This window comes from Heptranchias perlo, chromosome 32 (genome assembly GCF_035084215.1).
Source record: "Heptranchias perlo isolate sHepPer1 chromosome 32, sHepPer1.hap1, whole genome shotgun sequence".
NCBI classification, from domain to species: Eukaryota; Metazoa; Chordata; class Chondrichthyes; order Hexanchiformes; family Hexanchidae; genus Heptranchias; species Heptranchias perlo.
In genome coordinates, this window is record NC_090356.1 from 4,118,109 (window position 1) to 4,140,816 (window position 22,708).

The window sequence follows — 22,708 nt, forward strand, 5'->3', positions numbered from 1 at the left end:
CCCAACAGCGTGGGATTCCCACCATCATTTACAACAGCGTGGGATTCCCAACATCACAACAGTGTGGGATTCCCAACATAATTTACAACAGTGTGGGATTTACAACACTGTAGAATCAGCAACTTTTCATTGTAATTAAATTCAAATAATACTGCATCACAAAATATATCTTGGTTAAAAGTTCAAAGGAATTGGACTAAAATATTAATCCTTCCCTAAATTTTCACCCTTATCTCTTTAAGATCACTTGCGTGTGGCACCAGGTAACTGGCAGAGCCTGTGGAATTAGACCTGTGGCTCCCACCAGTTCCAGTCCAAAACCAGATAGGGGTGGGACAGGATTTCTAGCTCTGTGTGTATCGGGGGCTGTGGGGGTGGGGCAGGGCAGTGTTGCGAGGCTTACACATGGAGATCACTGTATTTTTTTAAAAAGCTGTGCGTATGTGCACAGTGAATTAATTCACAAAAGCATGAGCCGTTTAAAGCGCAACAATAGAAAACTAGTCTTTTTCTGTGCAACACATTTATTTCTAAAGGAATAATACTTCAGCAGGATAACCCCTTTGGACTTTAACGTGTGTTTTGACACAGGCCCTCGAGTGACCTGACAGAAACATGGTTACACACAGGCAGGTTACACACTGACAGCAATGAAAGATGTCCACTGATATGGTACAGCGGGCAGTAATCATCTACCTATTTTGACACTGACAGTACCTAAACTATAAGATATTACACTTCAAAGCATTCAGACTGAATAATAGCTTCCATTTCTCCTGGATTTAAAAGGAGCCTCCCTTCATGAGATAGTGTTCGCTAAGGAGGAGTGATTTGTTGCATCTGAATGTGAAAATGGCTTAAGTTTGATGCCAGCCGTCCTGGTGAGGCCATTTAAGTTTTCAGAAGTGTGTACCAGCTTTTCCCAAGTATCGTCATAGGGACAGAGGAATTTCTAGACGAGAAAAGACCAAGGTCCATCTGGTTCGCCTTCTACCATGATACAATTGTAGAGTTGTTGACTAATCATAGTAATCAGTCTCTATCAATTAGTCTCCAACTGACCCAGACATGAGGCGAGGAAAAACCCCAGCTTTAGGAACCATCGGCCTAAAGTCACCTGTTCCTCCTAAACATGCTACATTTACCTCATGTCATGTCTCAAATTACTCATATACTGTATCCCAAAATGTTATTTCCTGAAAGAAATCTATCTCATTTGCACTTGACTGAATCAATACTAACTGCTGTGTTAAGAATTATGTGTTGTTTTTTGGGGGAGTGAGGTATGTGGTGTGCTGGCTCTCCGTGCCAGAGAAGGTATGACCCCTGCCCTCTGGATGACCACCCACTGAGTCGCTAACTCCTTCAATTCACCCCCTTGGTTGCTGTTCTCATGTACGTTCTGGAAGCCATGAGAGGCTGTCTGCCCAAACTCTTGCTGCTAAATGAGCCAGGGTGTCTTTTGAGCATCACAATTAGCCACAGTTACCCTGAGCTAGGAAGGGAAAGAAAAATTGGGCAGAGTTCCTACTCCTGATCACTATCCAGTGACTCCTACTGGGAAATACCCATGTTGGGTGAGGACAGGATTGAGTTGGCTGTGATGCCCTCACAGTCAAATAGCCTGTAACACTCAAGTCTCACAATCTTGTACTTCCACAATCTCGTCCACCCTGCAGGGAGCCACCTTACAGAGAGCATGCGTCAGAGATAGGGCTACAACATTCCAGGCCCCATTCCCTTCTGGAAGTGAAGCATCTCGGAATTACCTCCATAAAGAACAGTCACTTAGTCCTGTGGAATCGTACCTCATCGTGAGTCAGTGCCTTAAAGAGAGGAGGCAAAAGTCTGAAAAAATATACGTAACAGCACAGCACTGAATCTGACCACTTAAAGCTCCTGGCACAATCTCAATCATTTCTTTATCTTTTTGTCTTCACAGTGTCTTTATGGCTGCTATGTCCATTCTTCTATTATCCCCACTTTCCACCGGAGGTGCTATTGGCTTCTTCAGGTAAGAGATGATTTGATATTGATTTATAAAGCACTGGAAGATAACTGGTACAATAACAAACTCGTACAACATTGCAAGATACTATTCAATGTGTTTCTGTCATCTTCTGCTGCCTCCCATTGCCGCGTTTCCTCTTTCACCTTGGGACAATAATTGTGTCAGAGTCTTCATCAAGAGCTACTTTGCAATTGGCTACCACAACTAGTGGACCAGCCACGTACTGATGAATTTTGTCCAGTGAAGATATATTAGTTCAACTGCCTGTCGAGCCTGAGTTTAGAACTCCTCTTCTTTTGGGTTGGGAGCCCAGTGGGCAACAGAGCTTCCTCTGGGGCAGTAGGTCAATGACCAAACATCCTTCTCTGGGAGGCCAATGCCAAACAGCATCCTCATCCGTACTGGTCGATCGAGGCCTAACACATCTCCATCTGTACTGGGAGGTCGAGGTCTAACAAATCTCCATCTGGGAGGCAAGTGGTGAAGTAGCAGAGCTACCAAACTAGTTTTTTAATGTTTGGTATTACTGCTGCTCAACTAATCAACTTAAGAACCTCAGTTATCCATGATACATAAAGTTCCTGCCTTACCGTTCTGACATCTCTCTTACACAATGTACTGATCTGACACCTGACAAAGATAGAGAGAAACTGTTCCCATTGGTAGAAGGGTCAAGAGCCAGAGGGCATAGATTTACAGTGATTGGCAAAAGAACTGAAGGTGACATGAGGAAAAACTTTTTTACGCAGCGAGTGGTTAGGATCTGGAATGCACTGCCTGAGGGGATGGTGGAGGCAGATTCAATCATGGCCTTCAAAACGGAACTGGATAAGAACTTGAAAGGGGGGAGTGGGACTAGCTGGATTGCTCTTGCATAGAGTCGGCACGGACTCGATGGGCCAAATGGCCTCCCTCCATTTTGTAACCTTTCAATGATTCTATGACACATTAGCTTTGTGATCTACAGCTCCCTAGTCCCACGCATTTGCCCATTATATAAAAGAGGTTTTATATGCTGGAGTTAGTGACAGTGAAAACTTCTTCAACTCTGAGAAAATCTTAACAGGTAAAAGAGAACCGAAGGAGATGCATTGAGGATATTGGACAATAAATATAACAGTTGTTCCCCCCATGGCATGCGTGAAATTAGAAAGACCTGATTTACTTATTAGCTACAGAATGTGGACTTCAGACACATTCGGTGGAGCCTAAAATCAGGCGGTGTGTAAATTGGGTGGGGGGTGTAAATTGGGCGGGGGGTGTAAATTGGGCAGGTGTAAATCGGGCGGTGTGTAAATTGGGCGGGGGGTGTAAATCGGGCGGGGGGTGTAAATCGGGCGGGGGGTGTAAATCGGGCGGGGGGTGTAAATCGGGCGGGGGGTGTAAATTGGGCGGGGGGTGTAAATTGGGCGGGGGGTGTAAATTGGGCGGGGGGTGTAAATCGGGCGGGGGGTGTAAATCGGGCGGGGGGTGTAAATCGGGCGGGGGGTGTAAATCGGGCGGGGGGTGTAAATCGGGCAGGTGTAAATCAGGTGGCCGATCTGATCCCATAAGTTTCCCACTGGGCGGTAAGTTAAAATGTCCCCCACAATCTCACAGACTCTCCCTTACCCTGGTAGACCCCATCAATGCTTGTGAAGTCCAGATTGGACCTTGCATAACATAATTTTAATTGCCAGTGAGTTGTTTAGTTCAGTGCCAAGTGTTATGGGCTTAACTGAACACGAGAAAAAGGGCAGATTTCAATTTTAATTTTGTTATTATTTTGTAATATTAAAAAAACAAGTTAATGGGAAGCTCAAGAATTTCATTAGTGCCTCTCTTGTTTTCTTTTTCCCTGTCATCTCCCCTCTCCTCCACTCCACTCCTCTCCCCTCCCCTCCATTCCTCTCCCCTCCCCCTCCCCTTCTTCCCTGTACCAGTGCCCATTTCCTCTCTGTCTTTGTTGAGTTTTGAATACCCCAGAGAACTTGACCTTAATCCGACAACAGGCTCTCGATTTAGGGGGGTGAATGGGTGGGACTGGGGATCGATCCCTTCCTGCCCACCTTTTGATCTGTCGAGGAAGCAGTGCTTTAGACATAGCCAGAGTCAGCCGTTGACTGTTCTTTCCCAGCAGGACTTCGTAGCTTTGTTCGGGAATAAAAGGGGGCTTTCCGTTTCTTCAGGACAGCCTGTGGTTCCCCTGCCACATTGGCATGTTATATATGTTTCAAATATTTGCACACGGTAGATCAATTTAGCTGAAAACAGCTAGGTTATAATGAGACCCTGTTGGCGAGATCAGGACTGATGGAATCGATAACACAGGCAGCACAGAGCACAGTAACAATAAAATAATACAAACTGCGAACAAACAAAGAAAATAAATAATGCAGCAGGGTAAATGGTCTCACAATAAGAATAATTGCAAATAAAGCAGCCTGGCTTAGAGACATATTTAACAGGGAGCAGCCATCATGGGAATAATGATGATAATTGCTTGGTATTGTGGACACTGCAAACTGGCAGCAAGAAAATAAAGACAAAAGATCGATTTGCCATCATTTAGATTCAAACTGTGTTTCAATGAGATGTTGAGGAATAGTCTGTGCCCAAGGTACTGATGCCAGCTTTGTCAGGCTGTGTGTTAAAGGGGCTTAGCAAACCCCACCTCTGGTTGGTCCAGTGGCTAAATGCCCTGATGCTGAAACACACAGCTGAGGAAGATTGCAGGGTTCATACCCTGAATTAGCTGCTCCTCAGTTGGGGTAACAGTGAAGAGTGCAGCAATTGGCCTCAGCGCCCGTGGGTTTGGGAGAGGGAGAAGTCATGCGGGGTGCCCACCCTCGATTGCCATCCCGCTAGGAAGCGGGTGCGCACAAACGTCAGGTGACCCAGAGGAGGAAACAAGTCCTGACTTAAAAGTGCTGAGGATGCAGGCAGGAGGAAGGGTGCGTTCGAGACTGGGGGAAACGAGTGGGGAATGTTCACAGATGTACTGGCTGTGGTAGTATCGATCACATAGAGGGAGCCCTCGCAAAGGGTAGTGAGGCTGGGGGCGAGATGCGAGAGATGGCAAGTTTCTGCTGTACTCTGCTAAGGTTTGTGAGGGAGGTGCCAGAACAAGATGAAAATGTCTTCATGGAAATAACCTTGTGCTGTAAAGTGTGAGTAACAAGTGGAGGTGATTTGTTCAACCTTGGAGCAAAGTTGTCTTTTCCTTTTACCAAATCCAAAGGTAGATGGGTTCGTGGGGAGGGGGAGAGGGTGCAGGGGAGGTCAGGGTTCAGGTTCTGGTGTTTGCTTTACTGCTCGTGAAGATCCTTAGTAACTAACAACTAATAACTAATCGCCAAGACCTCTACATCATGAGATACAGACACAAGTAGAAAACAATGGTGGGGGGACTTTTAACTGTCAGCGGGTTTCCGGTGGGAACCTGCGGGTTTCAGTTAGATTCCAGCATCCCCGCGACAGAATGAGGCCATGGTGATATTAACCGCTGGCTGACTTCCCACCCAGAATTGGCTGCTGGCCTGCAGAAATTGCAGGTAAATGTGGGGACCAGGATTCCAAGGAGGGAGGGGGGTCCTCGCAGCATGTGAGGGGGTGGGGGTGGGAGTCCACGACAGGAGAGGCCTAAACTTTCCTTGTGGTGCCCAGAGGAGCTACCCTGCTCCTTCTGACCCCACAAAGGAAAGTAAAGAACTTACCTTGAATGGCCTCTTCTGCTTCCAATCCTCTTCCGACTTGACGTTATCTGGCGGCAAAGCTGGCAGTGGCTTCCCAGAGTTAAAATAACGGGCGGGGGCTCAATTACATCGTCGGACCCCAAACTGCATAAGAAAAAAAGGACCTCCTCCCTCCCACCACCCCATGGCGGCTTCAGGCCTGGCCCAGAAGACCAGGTTAAAATTGAAGACAGCAGGATCCAGGCGGGACATTGGAGGGTAAGTCAGCCGGTCAAGTTTAACTGCGACCCGCCCGGTTCCTACCGGGTAGTTAGGAATAAAATCGAGCCCAACCTATTTTCTAAGACATGTAGGTGCCTGGGAGTGGGAGTTTGTGGACACTTCAGTCAAAAACTAGCCTGTCTGCTGCGAAAGTGGACAGCATCTCAAATCCAAGTCTGGTCCCCAGCTGGCTCCTCAATATCAGGACAAGACCTGATTTGAACGCCATGCTCTTCGACCAATGACTTTAACCATATCCTTTCATCAGGAGGAAAGAAATTCAATATCAGAGCAAAGAAAATGGAATTAAAAGATAGCTGTTCAGAGGTGCAAATGGAGGCAGCACTTCTCACCTGCCTTTACAGCGCCTGATTTGTTGGTGGTTTCTCAAATTTTATTTGGCAGATCATTGAAAAGAGAGACTTCAGTGAGTAGTTAACAATAATCAGATAGGAAAGAAGGGCGAGGAGAATGCAGCTGATTTAAAGTGACGGCTTTTATTATTGATATGGGACTAAGTTTAGAGAAAGTATGTGAAGAACATTCTGGAAAATCAATTTGCGCAGGCTTTGAAACATTGACTCTAAGAGTCGGCAGAGTAAATTCAGGAATCATTTTTCAAAAAAAAAGATATAAGACAGGTAGATAAGGTGGTTCAGGAGGCATATGGAATGCTTTCTTTTATTAGCCGAGGCATAGAATATAAGAGCAGGGAGGTTATGCTAGAACTGTATAAAACACTATTTAGGCCACAGCTTGAGTACTGCGCACAGTTCTGGTCACCACATTACAGGAGGATGTAATTGCACTAGAGAGGGTACAGAGGAGATTTACGAGGATGTTGCCAGGACTGGAGAATTTTAGCTATGATGACAGATTGGATAGGCTGGGGTTGTTTTCCTTGGAACAGAGGAGGCTGAGGGGTGATTTGATTGAGGTGTATAAAATTATGAGGGGCTTAGATAGAGTGGATAGGAAGGACCTATTTCCCTTAGCGGAGGGGTCAATAACCAGGGGGCATAGATTTAAAGTCATTGGTAGAAGGATTAGAGCGGAAACGAGGAAAAATGTTTTCACCAAGAGGGTGGTGGAACTCACTGCCTGAGAGGGTGGTAGAGGCAGAAACCCTCAACTCATTTAAAAAATACCTGGATGTGCACCTGAAGAGCTGTGACCTGTAGGGCTACGGACCAAATGCGGGAAAGTGGGATTAGGCTGGGTGGCTCATTTTCGGCCGACGCAGACACGATGGGCCGAATGGCCTCCTTCTGTGCCGTAAATTTTCTATGATTCTAAATGAAACTGCTTTTTCTTAAACTGTGCCAATAGCTCAGTTGGTAAGCCTGCAGTCCCAGGTGGCACTTTACCATATAGGTGGTGCAAGGTACTGGTTTGACCCCCCCGTGTTTGCTGAATTCACTGATCTCAGCTCCCTCCCTCCCAACCCCGATGAGTCCTCCATTCCTTTACTCTGGCCTCTGCATCCTCCCCCCCTTCCCTACAACCCAGTATTGGTGTCTATGCCTTCAGCCACCTAGATCCTATGCTCTGGAATCCCTCCTTAATCCTTGCACCCTCCTTATCCTCCTTTAAGACCCTCCTTAAAACCACCCTCTTCGGCCAGCCTTTTGATCACCCCTCCTAAAATCACTTTCTTTGGTTCGGCATTTATTTTTTTTCCTCACGTTCCTGTGAAGCGCCTTGGGATGTTTTTTCTATGTTAAAGGCGCTATATTAATGTAAGTTGTTGTGTGGCCACTAAATTGGCATCAGGGCTCTGATGAAGAAACAGACAGTATTTTTGGCTCTGACCACTAACCAGTGACTGGAAAGTGGACATGTTAAGATATAAGGATCAAACTTGGCAATGCTGCTGACACACACCGTCCAGGCTCACTCACGAAGAAAAGCCACTTGGGCAAGATACCGGAGGGCTGTGGGTACACAGCAAGAATCAGTGCCGTTGGGAGAGCAGGGCAGAAAATATGCCACTATATCAGGAGTTCGCTCTCTCAGGTAAAGGGGTCTCCAATTTAAATCCTCTTCAACATCCGTTCTAAGAGCAGAGTGTGTTTGCCAGTGAAGGGATTAAAACATCTAATAGGTGGATGAGAAACGAGAACTCGCTGTGGGGTAACAGCCAGCCTCCTCAGCATGGTTTAAAGTGCTCTCCGAAGCTGCAGGAAAGCTCGGGTTTTGTTGGTTAAACACTAACAGTCACGCTCCCAGCGAGGGACCAGCAGCTCACACTGTAGCCTTTGAAGCTGCAATTAGGTGGCTGTTTTCAGATGTCCATCCAGTACAGGTGGTGTGTGTTTTTGATGCACGGGTATGCGTACACAAGCATGCGTACACAGAAAGCAAGGCGCACACGGCACAGGCATAAATATACAGACAGACATGCACACAATGCTCATATGTACGTGCAAACTTGATGAACTTGTATGCATAGAGACAGACAGACATGCACACACACACACCTACAGACAAAAACACGCGCGAACAAACACAAACACACACAAAAGCAAAAACACACGCACAAACATACAAACAAACACAAACAAACACACACACAAACACACACAAAAGCAAAAACACACACAAAAACATGCACAAACACATACAAACAAACACAAACAAAAACACGCACAAACACATACAAACAAACACACACACACAAACACACACACATATCTCTATGTGTCAAATATTGTCCCATTCCTGTGAAGCGGCATGGGACGTTTTACTACGTTAAAGGTGCTTTATAAATGGAAGTTGTTATTGTTGTTGATCCCCATGTTTATACTGTTAAACCCCGCTCCCTGCAGCAGACTCATTGACCTAGTGTTTCGTGGGCCGACAATTCTGCTGTTGGGATACGGGAGGCATATTTAGTTGTGTGAGCATCAGGAATTGGCTCCACAGATGCTAGTCTCCCGGAATCTGAACTAAAACAGTGCCAATCTAAAAGTGGCTTAATTAACAAATCACGTGCAAGTGACGAAGCCACTAATAATATGGAGATATTTATCATATTAAACACTAGTAAATTGCTTGTGGTGTTGCCCACCATCAGTTGATGAAAATAAGTTTGTTTACAAGAGGGCAACAGAGTTGGGAGAGAGACTTCAGAAACTTGCTCCACAGAGCCACCTACTGGCCAGAGCCTGTCACATTGTGACAGTTGACATAGGAAAATTGAATGGGAAATGTTGACATAGCAATTTACATTGGTAAATTAACAGATAAGCATGACCAAAAAATTGTGACAAGAGGAAGTAAGCTTTGTGGACAGAAAGGAGGTAATTTTCACCTTCACCGCCTAGGCAGTAGTGTTGGGGAGCGGAGCAGAACGCCTGCCCACTGTAGAACTCGTCTGATTTTCATTCCATTTATTCACCTTTAGTACTACACTGGGAAGAGCCTTTACCTTTTGGGCTATGGGGGAGAGGGAACAACAGAGGGGTGAGGACGCTGTCAGGCTGAACATCTCCAGAGGCTCAATGCACTTCATTTCCTGCGTTATGTGACTCTGTCTGCCCTGGTACTCAAACTATCAACCGATTCCAGTTCAGTGATCAGGGTACATCTTACACTCCTTGATTCCACAGGAATAAACGGATTATAAAGTAGTTTTGCCACTTTGCAATTTGCTTTGTTATTACTTCTGAAATCAGCCATTTGATATATATTTTTTAAGGAATAGAAGAATAGACAAAGCTTTCTCACATCCTTTGCTTTAAGCCTTTTGAAGAGCAAAATACATCATTTTCACACCACCTTCACATTATTGATGCCATATACTTTAAGATTTTGACACTAAAAGCTTTCTGTTGTACTGGGTCTGAAAAAGATATGACAGGGCAATAAAATGGAAAATGTATACCATTTATATGAAATGCCGAAGTTTGCTTCTCCTGTCACAACTTTCTGTTCTAGTTGTAAGGCGTGTTTACATCTATAATATAGCTTATGGATGGGATGGTGCAGTGGGTTAAAGCACTGACCTTTCACCCTGATACCTGAGCTCTAATCCAATCCAGACTGATAGGAGATCTTCTGTATCTGCTTTGTTTGTGAAATTCTTATTAGGCAAGGGCCGAGGCACAAACCATTGCAGCAAAAAGCTGGCACAGGCATGGTGGGCCAAATGGCCTCCTTCTGTGCTGTAAACTCATATATTATATATATTATACACACACATACATACATATGGTTAGATCTTATTTTGACACGATGTTTGCAATCTCAGTCAGAGAGGTCACAGAATGACTAGTGTGGGAAAAGGAAAATGTGTCACACTAGTGCAGTGAGGCAGTGGTTTTCCCTGCAATAATTGACACGCCCGTGCCCTGACCACCAATGAGAACTTCCAATCAGCTGAAAAGAAAAACAGTGCGGTCATTTCAGAAAATGTTTTATTAATATTAGCAGATCTCCTGTGAGGTTGCTTGCGATAGATTCAATGACACGTTTTTAAGGATAGAAATGTTGCAAGTAATGCAATGTGCCTTATTCGTCTACGGTGCGGTGTGTCCCTTTGAGGCAACATAGTCTAATTATTGGTAAGTAAACTGAGTTTCGGGTCATTCAGAGTTTAATTGCTGTTTGATCAGGGACCTGTGCAGATTGAAGTGTACGCATCAGTTTTAGGTTGCTGCACCCAGGATTTTAACAAGTGCATCTGTTAACAAGTGTAATTTCTAGAAAGTCACATCTGTTTTTTTATGCATTAATAAATAGATATATCAAATAATATACTATTATGCCAGAAAATTCGGAAAAATCCAGCAATAAAATTTGGAATATAGAATTTGAGCCACTGTGCTCATGGTGGGTAGTATGCTAAGATGATGCACACTTTACAGGGAGCTTTACTTTGTGTGTAATTGTGTTGTACCTGACGTGGACTGCTTGATTGGGCAGTATAGTGGGAGCTTTATTCTGCATCCAACCTATACTGTGCTTGATCTAGGACTGTGTAGAGCAATCTTTATTCTAACCTATGCTGTACCTGACCTGCGAACACATGATGTGATAGTATAGAGGGAGCTTTACTCTGTACCTTACCCATGCTGTGCCTGACCTGAGAGTGTTTGACGCTGAAACTGAGTGCCCAAAATGGAAATTGACCCATTCTCCAGCACTAACGTCTCTCATCTTAATGAGCACAAAATGAAAGATGGCACCAAGGTATTTTTATAAAAATGAAAGAGTCTTAATGGCAGAGGTCAGAGAGCTGGGGGGAGGGGAAGTGATAACTCTAAAACAAAGCTGTTCCTATTATCTGTATATGTAAATACTTTTCAAGATCTGTCAACAATTATCTGTTAACACCATATGTCACCAGATAGATACAGATGAGTATCGGTCCATCTTAGCTCATCCATCTGGAAAGATGCTCTACTCCCCCCCGCCATGCCTCCAGTGCCTCTACCCAAGAGTCTATTTCATGTCTTGACACTCGCTATCTGAAGGACAACCTCCCAATAATCAGTCCTCAATTTGCTATTTCCTATTTTGAACCTGTGTCCTTTTGTCACAAGGTCATCATGGATAATTTTTTTTTTAAACCCTCCAAAGGCCTTTCTGGAATAAATAATGCCAGTATTAGGAAAATCTAGGCCCTTACGTTTTAACCTGCATTCTATGGAAACTGGTTTGAAACTGGTTAATGTCATTTCATTAAGGATCCTTGCAACCAGGAGAGAGAGAGAAGACTTCCATCCCCTCTGCCTGGGTTGGATTTGAAGCAGGGTCTCAGTGATGAATGGACAAGTGGGCCAATCACCGGTATGGATGAAGGATCCCACCCAAAACATTAATCTCAGATGCTGGTCCACCCACTCTTTATTTTACCAATTTAATGGATGGTTATCGTGCGAAAAAATTCCTAAACGACCCTTGCTCCCAACTTCTGCTGTTAGCTTCTCACTGAGGGACCCCCCCTCCCCACCCCGTGGAGCCAGCCCTAGCTTCCCCCAAACATTCGTAAATTCACGGTCCTTTTTCTCGCAGTAGAGAAGACCATAATTATGATTGTTAACCCTTTAAGCAGTCGGTGCTCATTGGAGCGGTTAGAATTTGCACAAGCTTTCTGTATCTTTCTCAAACCTGGATTGCTGAGAATTTCTTAACTTGGTTAACCCAGTAGTTAGTCCCATTTTTAAATTCCACTTTACTCCCCTCCCGAAGATGCCAACTCTTGTCAGGATCCGTCAGATACCTCCTCTAATTGGCCATTCTCCATGCCTGAGCCTGGACAGTGAATGTCAGCAGAATATTTGATTGAGGAGGGGCTCACTGCGGAGCCTAGTTCTGCCCTCACCCAACAGCCACACACTCCTGGAATGGATTGCTGGTCAGCAGGGACCCTAAGATGCTTTTTTTCCCCTCCCCCAGACCATGGTAGTGCCCAACAGTAGCTAACTCAGCCTTGGCTCAGTGGGTAGCACTCTTGAGGGTCGTGGGTTCAAGACCCACTCCAGAGACTTGAGTACATAATCCAGGCTGACAATTCAGTGCAGTACTGAGGGAGTGCTGCACTGTTGAAGGCACTGGTCATTATCACATCTGATCATCATCACATTGTTGTTTGTGGGAGCTTCCTGTGCGCAAATTGGCTGCCGCGTTTCCTACATTACAACAGTGACTACACTTTAAAAAGTACTTCATTGGCTGTAAAGCGCTTTGGGGTGTCCTGAGGATGTGAAAGGCACTATATAAATTGCACATTCTTTTTTTCAGTACAAACCAGGAATTGAACCTGGGACTTCCCTGATCTGTATGGCTTGTGCATTTAGCCAACAGGGAGCCTAATTACATCTTGAAAGCTCCTTCAGAACACCGAGGTTTAAGTAACATCTGAGTGCGATGCTAATAATTGAGGGGGTGGGAATCCGAATCGCTTTTTGGAATTGGGAAGATATTGGGGGGGTGGGGGGTGGCTTCCTGTCAGCTCGGTATCCATCACCCCAGCATGTCCCAAGGCAAATGCCACGGTGATGAAACAGTAGTTGCCAACGTGCAGATGATGTAGCACAGAGCTGTCAGTGGCACCATCCCTGACGGGCATTGATACGCACGCACATAGACAGCTCTCTATGTAGACGGGCATTTGTGCACTAGCAGAGCTCCATTGCTAAAAGATTCTCAATTATCTCCCCAGCTCAGTTTGCCCCTCGGTTACTGTTTAACCTTGGCTGCAATCCTTTGACTTTTAAGATTTAGTGTCCACAATTCAGATCAGTACTAATAAATGCTTTTTTACGATATATGCCATTAAATAGTGAAGAGCTCGGCAGTCGTATTTTAAAATCTCTTTTTGTATTAGTATTTTTGATGCCACAGATCTTAATATTTCTCCCTTACTGAATGCGGAATTCCTTTGAACCAGGATTAAATGCGGATTAAAAATGGTTTCCATCGCTAGTTTCAGAAAGGCACTTCATACTTCACAGGACTCCCCCAGTGGCTCAACTGACAAATGCACTACCTGTTGTGGTGCTGAGTTGTACAGACCTGGAAAGTCCCAGGTGCATTTCCCCTCCCTCAGTTGACTGACCTCAGCTGAATGGCAGTAAGGATCCTATGGTTCATCTCAGGACCCCTGGGCTACAAAGAAAAATAACATTCAGCTGGGGTTCTCCCTCTGGATCATGCTCCATTGATCCCCGCTGAAAAATGCATGTGTCCAGACATCAGGTGAAGACAAGATCAAGATCTGGAAATAAAAAGCCAGTAAAAGCGGCCACGAAACTGTCAGATTGTCATAAAAACCCAATTGGTTTCCTGTTGTCTTTCTAGGGAAGGAAACCTGCCATCCTTACCTGGTCTGGGCCTATATGTGACTCTAGTCCCACACCAATGTGGTTGGCTCTTAATTGCCCCGTGAAGTGGCTTTGCAAGGCACTCAGTTGTATCAAACTTTTTCAATAATGGTTCAAGAAGGCAGTCCACCACCACCTTCTCAGGCCAACTAGGGATGGGCAATAAATGCCAGCCTTGCGAATGAAGCCCACATCCCAAGAATGAATTTTTAAAATATCAGAGGTGATGATCAAATGAGCTCCCTTGCCAGTCCAATAGATAAAAGAACAGAAAGGTTAAATGAGTAAAATTATTTGGCAAAATGATTATTCACTTAACCGTGTTGCACTGCAGCAGAGGATGCTCAGGCATTTTGTATTTCTCATCAATTCTCTCTGGGTTAATTGGGGGCAGTGGATCTAATTATGTTTTGTTGTATATCCTAACTGCCAAGTGAGGGACTGCTTGGCCAAGTGGGTCAAATAGGATTGTGCCAGTATGCCATTTGCTTTTGTACTGACAAACCTTGGAAGGGCCAAAACCTGTAGTGCAAGCGAGCACCAAGATTGAAAAGAGTAGGAGAGTAGACGAAGAAGTCAAGAAGTAGTGGTCGGGAGATGCCAAACTTGAGTCTTCAATACCTCCAAATTATGAGCAGACTGAGAGGGATAAATATATATCAGTGGGTATTGCAATAGTTTGTTTTAAATCCTGAAGGAAAGAAAGACTTGCATTTATATAGCGCGCTTCATGACCTCAGGACGTCCCAAAGTGCTTTACAGCCAATGAAGTACTTTTGAAGTGTAGTCACTGCCGTAATGTAGGAGGGAGAACTTAATGGGGCAAGTAGCATTTTCTCTTTTCAATTCTTTCTTACAGTCCGGCTCAGTCGATTACAGCTGATAATCTGCTTGTGAGCAAAAGGTATTGACAGAGCAGTGCAGATCAGACTGCTGTTCTGAGGTACATTGTTCAAGCTGTACACGCAGATGTTCTGTGGTGTTTCTGATCCATGTGTCATCCTTGACTTGAGAGTGCTTGACGCTGTCACTACGAGAAAAGTGGAATTAAAGTTGTGTTTCTGAGAGATTCATCCATCACCCTTATTGGTGTGTGCGCACACACTCACTGGCTTTATCATAAAGTTCTCAGTTATAATACGGTCTTCGCTACTGGACCAGATGTGTATGGTGTAACCAGCAACTCATGATACAATAAGACAAATTCTTGTCTTCCCCTCCCTCCAGGGCTGTGCTACAAAGGTGAAATGAACCTAAGAAAATAGAATTAAGTTGAGGGAGGAATTCAGGTGCACTTGAGATTGGATCCAATCACAAGAAAGTAAAAATGGATCTTTCTGGGCATTGGCCTTGGTGAGTCCCGGCAAGATTACCTTTGGGATGCAGCCGGCTACACGAGACCCCCACCCCAGGGAAAATCAATACCATGGGCATGGGTCTCACTCAATATAAAACAGCTAAAATTTCAATGGATTTGTGACTTAATTCACAACCCCAATCAGGAATCTCATCAATCTGGACCTGCATTAAAACCACAGCAGGGGGGTCTTACGTTGAACAATATCCATGAGGACACTGTTACGTATCTCCTCTAGGAATCCATGCCACTTTTTACATTAGCCACGTTCAGTTTGATTTGAGATTTGCTTACGCTGGGCCCTAGTTGAAGGTCGCTAATTAGCGGAACGCACACGGTACCTTAGTACAACTGTCCTCGTCATTATCCAAGTTGTTATTTTGTTTTTCTGCCTGGAAGACCAATTCTGTGAAGAAATTTGTGAGGAAGTGGAGCTTGCTGGCACCTTCCTCGCAATCCCTGCTCTCACTGCGCCATGGTTAAGAAAACCCAGTCGTACCCTTTCAGTCAGCATTAATATCTCAGCTAACCATTACTTGTGAAAGGTTAAGGCTGACTAAAAATGCAAAGCTTATTTGTAGAGTGTAAATTAGCAGAACCAAGAGCGCGGTGAGAGCAGAGGGATAAGGTGAAGAGTGGAGCGGTAGTCATTTGTAATAAGTGGGCCTGCCCTTTAAACTACTAGATATTAATTCTGCTTTAATATTGTCTGGTGATGAAAATAAACCTCGCCAGGGAATTCTTCTAGAAGAAAGATCTAGGGAAAAAAAACAGAGAATATATTTTTCGGCTAATTTGCTGCCAGTTTCCATTGCACTGGTAGTCATGTGATGAACAAGTCCCGCTCCAGAGATTTGTGCACAAAAACCAGGTTCACACGCCATGGCGGTACTGAGGGAGTGCTGCACTGTCGGAGGTGCCGTCTTTTGGATGAGACTTTAAACCAAGGCCCTGTCTGCTCTCTCAGGTGGATGTAAGAGATCCCATGACACTATTTTGAAGAAGAGCAGGGGAGCACTCCTTGGTGTCATGGCCAATATTTATTCCTCAACTAACAGCACTAAAAACAGATTATCTGCTTATTATCACATTGCTGTTTGTGGGATCTTGCTGTGCGCAAATTGGCTACCATATTTCCTACATTACAGCAGTGACTACACTTGACGTAGACTCTAACAAAGGGCAACGTTGCATGGCTTGGGAAAAGGGAAAAAAGTCTGGGCCATACAGATCAGAAGAGGCTGCGGTTGGACTAGCTTCCCTAGGTTAGGGTGAGAAAAATTAGCCAGGGTCCCCACATATGACCACTGCGTAGTAACCCATGCTGGGGGAAGTGTGTGTACATGTTTGTGCGTGCATGTGTCTGTATGTGCATGCATGCATGTGTGTGCGTGCGTGTAAATATATGAATGTGTGTGCGTGTATGAATGTGCACATTTGTGCATGTAAATGTGCGAGTGTACATGTGTGTTTGTGTGTGTGTGTGCAGTGTGCACGTGTGTGTGTATATGTATGTATCGGATGAGAACATGATTGGGTCCCACAGTTGAATAACCCGTCAGTTTCTCATTGTCCAGCCCAGGAGTGGTCAGACGACGGCCCGTGGGCCATATGGAGCTCGCAAACCCTCACTCTCAGGCCTGTAAAACCCCACTGAATCACTCTCCTGCAGCCCACTCCTGAAATGGAGCAACAAATTCAATCAGTAATAGTACAGTGAAACAGTTTGTAACTGAGTTTTGGGGAGATGGGGGAGGTAATGTATGCTCCATGGAACCTTAGAGGTTTACAGCACAGAAGGACCCCATTGATCCCATCATGCCTTTGCCAGCTCTTTCCTTGGTTTTGATGTTTTGTATTTCAGTTGTGTATATGTGGCCCTTTGGGGAGGAGTCCCTGGTATGAAAGTGACCCACAAAGACCAAATGTTTGAACCTCACACATCAGCAGTGGCCACTGGGGCAGCAGGCATTGTTAAACCTGGAGCCCAGCTTTAATAAACCCCCTCAGAGAGGGAGGGGCAAAACTGTACCCCACCCTTAAATCTGGAGCTCATCTTTAATCAGTATCCTCAGGAGAGGGAGGGACAAAACTGGAATGCAAAAAGGGGACAAAATGATGAAAAGAAAAGCAGAATGCGGAGTGTGAGTGGGCATTAGGTGTATCACCGAGCTGTATTGTGCTGTCACTGTGGATCACCAAACATTAGGTGTATCACCGAGCTGTATTGTGCTGTCACTGTGGATCACCAAACATTAGTGATATTGAGCAACTGATTAGTGAAAGTAAAAATCATGGGTGTCTGTTCCATTTCCGCCACATCTCTTGGCTGATCGATCCGATTTTGATACTGTTGTTGTGTGAGGTAGGTATTGATTAGACCTGGGCCCTCCCAACCGAGGCCGGCTAATGGATGCTGGTGCCATTAAATTGACATCAAAGTGTCGTGCATTTCAGATCATCAGCTGACTTTTGTTTGTGATAAATTTTTCTGAAAGTGCTTTAAGATGTTCTAATCGCAGATCATAGTTTGCTGCATTGATTTTTTTTTGCCTTTTCCTTTTTAATGCAATGCTCCCACGAGAATTGTAAATACCTTCATAACTGAAGGAGCCCTTTCCTACGCTTTGTGTCTGGGCAGAAAATCAATGGTCCTATTGCTGGATTCAGTCATGCTCTGTGCTTCACTCCATGCTGGACACCAGACTGTATCTACAGAGAGAAACACTCGCTTTTTGTACCGATTCTACATTCACGTTATTTCGTAATTTTTCGCTTCTACGTTGGACAATGGAATATTTTCCACCTTTGTACCTGGTGCCAATATCAAACAGCACGGGGTCAGGTCTAACACAAGTTAAGAGTAAAGCTCTTCCTCCATCGTCTCATCAACTACCCTCAGATCAGGTGATTTAGATGCCACGTCCCTCTACTCTGTTCCAATAATGTACCCCAATCTCAGAGAAGCACCCAAGAGCACCATTCTGGCATTTTTCCACTAGTCATTCTGTGGTCTGAGTGAAATTGCCAATTGTGGGACCATTATTTGGCAATGGCCTATGCCCACTAGGAACTTGGGACTGCTCAGATTTATTTTATGTAGGACCCTTACAGCTAGGGTTGCCAACTCTGGTGGGACATATTCCTGGAGGTTTCATCAGATGACCTCCCGCCACCAACTGGCCCACCCAGTCAAACAGCCTTTTTTCCCCATCTCCAATCAATAACCAATAAAATAATTCAAAGAGAATGAAAAAATGCAGAGTTCTTTTTAACGTCCTTATGATTTGTCTCCTGGGTTGCTCCCAGCAGTGTCCAGGAGATTAATCTTTAATTCCTGGAGACTCCAGGACAATCTTAGAGGGTTGACATCCCGACTTATACCCAGCAGACAGAGGAGACTTACATCCCATCGGACTGGTCTGGATTTGAATGCAGGTCCCAAAGGTGAAAGGCCAGTGTCTGAAACTCACCGCACCACCTAGTCCCCCAGATCAATCTATAGATATCCTGCAGCCCTCTGGCTAAGATCGTCAATCTAGTGCCATTTAGGGGGCATTTCTGTGCAGCTGACTAATGTCCATTAGTAACTGGATTGAGACTGCCCTACACTGGATTGTGCTCACTGACCTTCATTGGCTCCCGGTCCAGCAACGCCTCAAATTTAAAATTCTCATCCTTGTGTTCAAATCCTTCCATGGCCTCATCCCTCCCTATTTGTATACAACTCCAGCCCGACAGCCCTCCGAGAGCTCTGCGCTCCTCCAATTCTGGTCTCTTGCGCATCCCCGATTTCCTTCACCCCACCATTGGCGGCCGTGCCTTCAGTTGCCTAGGCCCTAAGCTCTGGAATTCCCTCCTTAAACCTCTCCACCTCTCTACCTCTCGCTCCTTATTTAAGCTGCTCCTTAAAACCTAACTCTTTGACCAAGTGTTGGTTCACTGTCCTAATAACTCCTTATGTGGCTCGGTGTCAAATTTTGTCTGATTGCGCTCCTGTGAAGCTGCTTGGGGTGTTTTTGCTACGTTAAAGGTGCTATATAAATACAAATTGTTGTTGTTGCCCGAACTCATTTCACGTAGGACACTCACAGCCAGCAGACAGAGAAGACTTTCATTCTTTCAGACCTGTCGATTGTAGAACTGAAAGTAATTCCGTCCTGCCCTGAAGCTTCTGGCAGGATATGCAGCTCTTAGTGAAGGTCATTCTGAGTGGGCGAATCTAAAAGGAGCTGCTGTGAAAGAGAGATGGGTAAACAAGACGGGTTATAAATCTAAATGCATGAATTTTTCATAGCACAAGAGGACGTTACCACCCACAAGCTTTTCAAACGAGAGTCTGGTGATTGAGTTGCGAGGAGGCAGCAGTGGGCTCACAGCAGGATTTTGTGTCAAATCCATTCCTTGATGGTTTCAATATTGGGCTGCACAGACGTTAATGGGTGGTGTTTGGGAGACAGTTTCATTTCATGTCTTGTGTATCTTTGTTCAATTCACAGGCAATTATCAATTCAAGCGTTGAGATTAGAGTCTGCCATTCATTTGCATTTGATTGGCTTCTATCTACAGTGGGGCTGGGAGCTGTTGATGGTTGATTGGCAAAGTGTCTTCCTTTTGCTCTGGTGTCTAAGGAGTTGTCATTATGGGATAGTTGGCCATTGTACACCAAGACAGGGATTTATAAAGGAGCCTTCAATACAGCATTTGATCGCTCCAAATTGTAGGCTTTGCCCCGCAAATTAAGGTCAACTTTCCAAATATCCTGGGATGAAAGTTGGTGACAACCTGACCACAAAGGAGGGTGCTTGACTGGGATTATTCATAAATCTTTCAACGTGTGTGATAAAACTTTGAAATGCCAGCCTTTAAATGCTTTCATGCCTCATCGATTGGGTAAATCAGCCATGAAAGCAGTAGAGGATATTGAGCATGTAGCAGCGAGTTCCTGCGTTTATTTCACATGTATGAGCACCATAGGCATCAGGGAAAGAAGAGGTCTTTCTCACCAGTCATTTAGAATTTGTTTAAGGCTTTCTTTTTGTTTGTTTTTCCCCCCGTTTTCTCCCCTCCTCTCCTGATTATTGCCAGGGGATGGGTTCCACAGATGCCCTGAGTCCTCTATGAACATAGGAACAGGAGTAGGCCGTTTAGCCGCTCGAGCCTATTCCGCCATTCAATTAGATCATGACATATCTCAACTCCATCTACCCGCCTTGGTTCCATATCCCTTAATAGCCTTACCCAACAAAAATCTATCCATCTCAGACTTGAAATTTTCAGTTGACCCTCAGCCTCATATATGAGCCTGGACATTCAGTTGCAGTCAGCCATTCAACAGTGGATGGGAATGGCAGCTGAGCCCATTTCTGTTCTCACTTGAGACCCACACGTGCACACTTTCCAGTGGGGTTGCCTGGATACCAATCAAGAGCAGGAACCCCGGCTGATTTTTCACCTGCCGTGTCCAGGAGTGCTGAGACATTCTGTAACTCCCCTTCCCTCTCCCACTGCTACCTTTGCTGACATCAGCTAACTCAGTAATTGAACCTGGGACCTTCTACTCTGTATAGCTAAGCACTCCAATGGCACTCTTGCTCATCAGAGAGCTCTATAATTTTATTTTCAACTCCCCTCCCCTCTAAGTGTGGTTGGACCTCTTGTTCATTCCCCAGATAAGAATATAAACTGTAGTCTGGAAATTAATGATAGAATGATTCAGCACAGAAGGAGGCCATTCGACCCATCATGCCTGTGCTGAGCTACCAATTAGTCCCACTCCCCTGCTCTTTCCCAATAGCCCTGCAAATTTTTCCTTTTTAAGTAGAGATCCTACTACTATTGAATCTGCTTCCACCACCCTTTCAGGCAGTGCATTCCAGATCATAACAACTCGCTGAGTAAAACGATGTCTCCTCATCTCCCCTCTGGCTTTTTTGTCAATATTTTAAATCTGAATCCTTTGGCTACTAACCCTCTTGCCAGTGGAAACAGTTTCTCCTCATTTACTCTATCATGAATGCAAGATGTAACTGCTGGAAAATGGAACACTTTTCATGTCAGGCATCCACTGTCAGCATCAAGTAACTCAGGTTAGAGGTAGCACAGTTAGATGCAGAGTAAAGCTCACTCTACTTGCCGCCAAAGATATGCCTCAACCCCACATCAGAAGAGTGCCTCCTGCTGGTATCAGTGTGGCATTTTTTTCATTACCCACATCAGCTATCCTACAGCCACTCTGAGTGAGACTGCCAATTCATGCCAGTTATGTTGAGTTAGGGGAGTTTTGTGCTGTGGGCACATACCCGTTAGGGACCAGGTTGAGAGTGCCTCAGTTAATTCCACACAGGACTCTTCCAGCCAGTAGACAGAGCAGATGTTTGTCCCATTGTTTTATTGTTGTAATATTCTTGTGCCCAACAGGAGGCACTGTGGCTCTGTCTTGGTCAAACCAACTTCCATTTTTCCCAATTATGTGAAATTCTGACTGAGATCAGGAACTCGCTGGATGGAAAATGATTGGTGCTGTATTATGCACTGCCGCTCAGTGACGCAGTCAACTGACACATCAGTAGGCCATGTCACCCTATACCCATGACTCTTTTCTGTTGATGTCTTTTTCACAATGATAATGTCTGTGCCAGTTTACAATTGATGGCATAAATAGTAGAAGGTGGCTATGCCTATATGCCAGTGTCGGTGCATATCTCTCTGTTCGGGGATGGATTGCTCAGGAGTTTCTTGGATATTGTGAACTATAGCAGTTAATTCCTGTGACGGGCAGATTAGAAACTTATTTTACTAGAGATTTACGAAGTAGAAATTTAAATTAAAAATGAGAATAATCTCTAGACTGCACTGAGTTAGCTGATCTCAGCTGGGGTTAAGAATGCTGCAATTGGCCTCAGTATTGTGGAGAGAGGAAAAAATCAACCAGGGTTCCCTTATCTGGGCGCAGTGACCCTGCCATAATATGTGTGTGTGTGTGTTTGTGTTTATGCACGGACATTGGGATGAGGACAGGATCAGGATGGACTGTGACGTTCTTCGCAGTGGAATAGCCCGCTGACTCTCACTGTTGAAGTATGGCCACTTTGGGGAGATACAGGAGGTTGTCCATTGCCCGTGGTACCCCAGCAAGAGTCACTGCCTTCAGAGGACCAGAAAGAGAGAGGACAAAAATTGATGGGGAAAAAGAATGAGGAGAAAAAAAGCAGCATGTAAAATTAGAATACTTGTGTACAGTTTATAAAGGAATATACATTTTTAAAAATTGCATTTGTATTATCGTTATTAATCTATATTGCTATGTGTCTATATATTCTTAAGAATCTTGCGTAGGATGCATTTTTCCATACTACCTGTAGTCACGATTTTTTGGGTCAATTTTGGTATCAACATTTACCACTGTAAATTGCTATGTCAACATTTCCCATTCAATTTTACTATGTCAACTGTCATGTGGTAGTTGCAGGCTGTGGTCAATAGATGGCTCTGTGGAGCAGGTTTCTAATGTCTCTCCCAAATCTATCAGCATCTTTTAAATAAAAGAAAAATCTTATATCGATCAACTGACCAC

At 44.7% G+C, this 22,708-nt stretch overlaps 1 protein-coding gene across 1 annotated transcript in view; it reads left to right on the forward strand.

Annotated features, from left to right (window-relative positions):
- camta1a (calmodulin binding transcription activator 1a) overlaps positions 1-22,708 on the forward strand; it is an 801,272-nt gene that overhangs the window by 577,352 nt on the left and 201,212 nt on the right. Inside the window, exon 5 of the mRNA XM_067970230.1 lies at positions 1,943-2,014. Within this exon, the coding sequence (XP_067826331.1) occupies positions 1,943-2,014 (72 nt within the window). The remainder of the gene's footprint in view (positions 1-1,942; positions 2,015-22,708) is intronic.